The sequence below is a fragment of the Euprymna scolopes genome, chromosome 25, assembly GCF_053919585.1.
Source record: "Euprymna scolopes isolate OS-2025 chromosome 25, ASM5391958v1, whole genome shotgun sequence".
Classification (NCBI taxonomy): Eukaryota; Metazoa; Mollusca; class Cephalopoda; order Sepiida; family Sepiolidae; genus Euprymna; species Euprymna scolopes.
Window position 1 is genome coordinate 48306703 of NC_136506.1, and position 3004 is coordinate 48309706.

At 38.9% G+C, this 3004-nt stretch overlaps 1 protein-coding gene across 1 annotated transcript; it reads left to right on the forward strand.

Moving 5' to 3' along the window:
* Positions 1-675: 675 nt before the first annotated feature.
* Positions 676-1167, forward strand: LOC145247174 (uncharacterized). Its single transcript, XM_080108813.1, has one exon. The coding sequence runs from the start codon at positions 676-678 to the stop codon at positions 1165-1167; it is 492 nt and encodes a 163-aa protein (XP_079964939.1).
* Positions 1168-3004: the final 1837 nt, after the last annotated feature.

A 3004-nucleotide genomic window follows, 5' to 3' on the forward strand; every position in this document is an offset into this window, starting at 1 on the left:
ATATCGCCAGTAATCAGCAAAGTGGTAGAAAAGGGAAATAGTCAGTTGGGATTAAATTGTCTCCTGGACACCGGAAGCCAAAGAACCTACATGGATACCTCTGTGCTGGAAAAACTACAGCTAAAGCAAATAGGTTGGAAGTGAACCCCTTTTTGGGCTCAGAAACAAGACCTTTTAAGGAGGGCTCTGTGGAATTAAGACTTATCCCTGAGAAGGTTCACACTCTTCAAATTCTTTCGTGTGAATTGATTCTTTCACATGAGTTACTGGAGCTTCCGCAGATAGTTAAAAACTTTTAAAAAAACATCGATTGGCAACTCAGTATAATCCCAGAGACAGTTATATTAAAATTGAGGGGCTATTAGGAATTGACGCCATTCAATTCACAGAACCGTTTTAAATCGTGCCATGCATGTATGGAGCTGATTTTCCACTCCGAAAGGACTTGTACCCTTTGCTAACTGCCGTTGCCTCATGTATGAGAATCAACTAAAACCAAGGCACAAAGTAGAGAGAGGGGCAAAAATTAATTATACCCCTTTGTTGGAAAAAATACCTCCACTTTCAGAGCACAAAATTAATTTTTTGCTGAATACAGTGGAGAAATACCTAGACCCGTTAAAAGCTTGGTTTGAAGAAGGAAACGTCCGTAGAGGACTTGAAAATATGTTTAGCATGGAGTCATTAAGGTTACCTGCCACAGAGGAATTCTCCACCGTGGATGAAGAGATGGTACAGACGTTTAGGAACACTATATCCTACAGAGATGGCCGATACCATGTACAGCTGCCATGGTATGAAGACAAAGTGAAGTCTGTGCCTTCAAATCACAATGCCGCTCTTAGAATACTAGAAAGAGTAGTTAAAGACCTGGAGAAGAAAGGTCTCTATGATCAATACTTGGACGTCTTTAAAAAACAAGAAGACGAAGGAATTATAGAGGAAATAACGGTGACTCCAGAAGACTTTCAAAATTATACATGGATTCCGCACAGACCGGTACTCAAACTGGCTGATCAGACGACCATGAAGGTTAGACCTGTATTCAATTGTTCCTACAAGAGGGCAAATTCTATATTTCTGAATGAGGCAGCCTATCCAGGAGTCAGCCTAATGGGAGACATATTGGAACTGTTGATTCGCTTTAGGGCCAACAAATATGTGTAATTAGCCGACACAAGGAAAGCTTTCCTGATGATTCGTCTAGACCTGGAAAAGGATCGCAATCGTTTCTGTTTTTGCATTGTTACAGATACTCTACCATCTTATTCGGTTTCAATGCAAGTCCCTTTATATTAAATTATGTTTTGAAATATCATGCAGAAAAATTTCCATCAGATAAATGTTCCCAGGTACTCAGGTCGAACTTTTATGTGAAAGATTTGGTGAAAACAGGAAATGACTAAATACTCTATCTACGTTATACACGACGGTGAAGAAGCGACTGCAAGAGGGTAACTTCGAGATACAATCCTGTAACTCCAACAGTGCAGTGTTACGAAAAAAGATGGCGGCAGATGGAACTCTGTCAATGTTTTATTCTGGTGTGGAAAAAGTTTTAGGGTATTTGTACAGCCCCCAACATGATACTATGAAGGTCTGTACACATCAATGCGATTTAACAGCATCAACAAAAAGGAAAATTCTGTCTAAAACTTCCAAAATATTTGATCCCTTGTCCCTTTGTCTTCCAGTAAGAGTGAAGAGCAGAATGCTTATAGGAGAACTTTGGAGGCAAAAGTTGGATTGGGATGATGAAGTTTTAGAGAAGTAAAAAAAAAAACATGGAAAGCTCTGGCGAAGGACTTAACGGAATTGGGCTCTATATCATTTCCAAGGAAAGTCCTAGGTGAAAATAAGCCACTAAAATTGTTCCTATTTTGTGATGCCTCCAAAAATGCATATGGCTTTTCAGCATATGCCGTACAAGATGGACAGTCAGCACTGGTGTTTGCTAAAGCCAAAGTAGCACCCTTACAAGGTAAATCGCTCCCTACTTTGGAACTTTTGTCAGTATTCCTGGCATTGAAATGTTTTCCCTTTATAAAGGAAGCCTTAAAGAACTACCTGATAGAAAAAGTATATGTTCTAATGGACGCTCAAGTGGTATTGGCTTGGATACTAGCCAAGTCGATAACCACAAAAAAAACATCTTTGCGCGCACCAGGCTGCAAGATATAACGCAAATGTCTGCAACAATCAGGTCGCAAATGAAGTTGAAGTTGAGTTTCCAATACGTGCCAACTAAGGTGAACCTAGCCGACTATATCACAAGAGGAGTAATCTTTAAAAATTTAAGGAAAATCTTTCCTATAGGTATGAAGGCCCTGCGTCGATAAAGCAGGAAGAGATTCAGTGGAACAGGGTCGAGATAGGTTGTCTCTCTGAAGAACAAAAGGAATGCGTTCATCATGCAATGAATTTGTTTATGAGACATAAAAAACGAAAGTCCTCCTATAGTCTCTGTAGAAAGATTTTCCAACTTCAACAGATTAGTTAATGTAATGACTTTGGTTTTCAAGTTTGTCAACAAAACGTTGAATAGAAGTGAGGATAATCACCTTCTGGCAAAAATTTATTTGATAAAATTAATGCAAAGAGAATATGTTGCCTCAGAATTAGATTTTTTGTTGAATCCTGAAGGTAAGAGTCCACCAAAACTAGTGAAAAATTTAAACCTATATCTGGATCCTTCCAATATCATTCGTTCAAGGCGAAGGATAGGTGGGTCAGAATGGCATACATATGAGGTGCAGAATCCAATTCTTTTGGGTAAAAAACACCATTTAACAGGTTTGATTTTAAAGGGCACTCATCAGAGAAACCAACATTTGGGTTTGACAACAACCTTAAATGAAATAAGGTTACTTGGTTATTGGATACATCAGGCCAGACAAGCTGTAAAAAAAATTGTGAGTACTTGTGCCAAGTGCAAAAGAAACAATGCCACTGCCTTCTCGACACCGAATGCAACAGACCTTACTAGCTCTAGAGTAAATTTAAT

What these genes read in the sequence shown, in the direction of transcription:
- LOC145247174 (XM_080108813.1), top strand. Translation starts at nt 676, where the DNA reads ATGGAGTCATTAAGGTTACCTGCCACAGAGGAATTCTCCACCGTGGAT.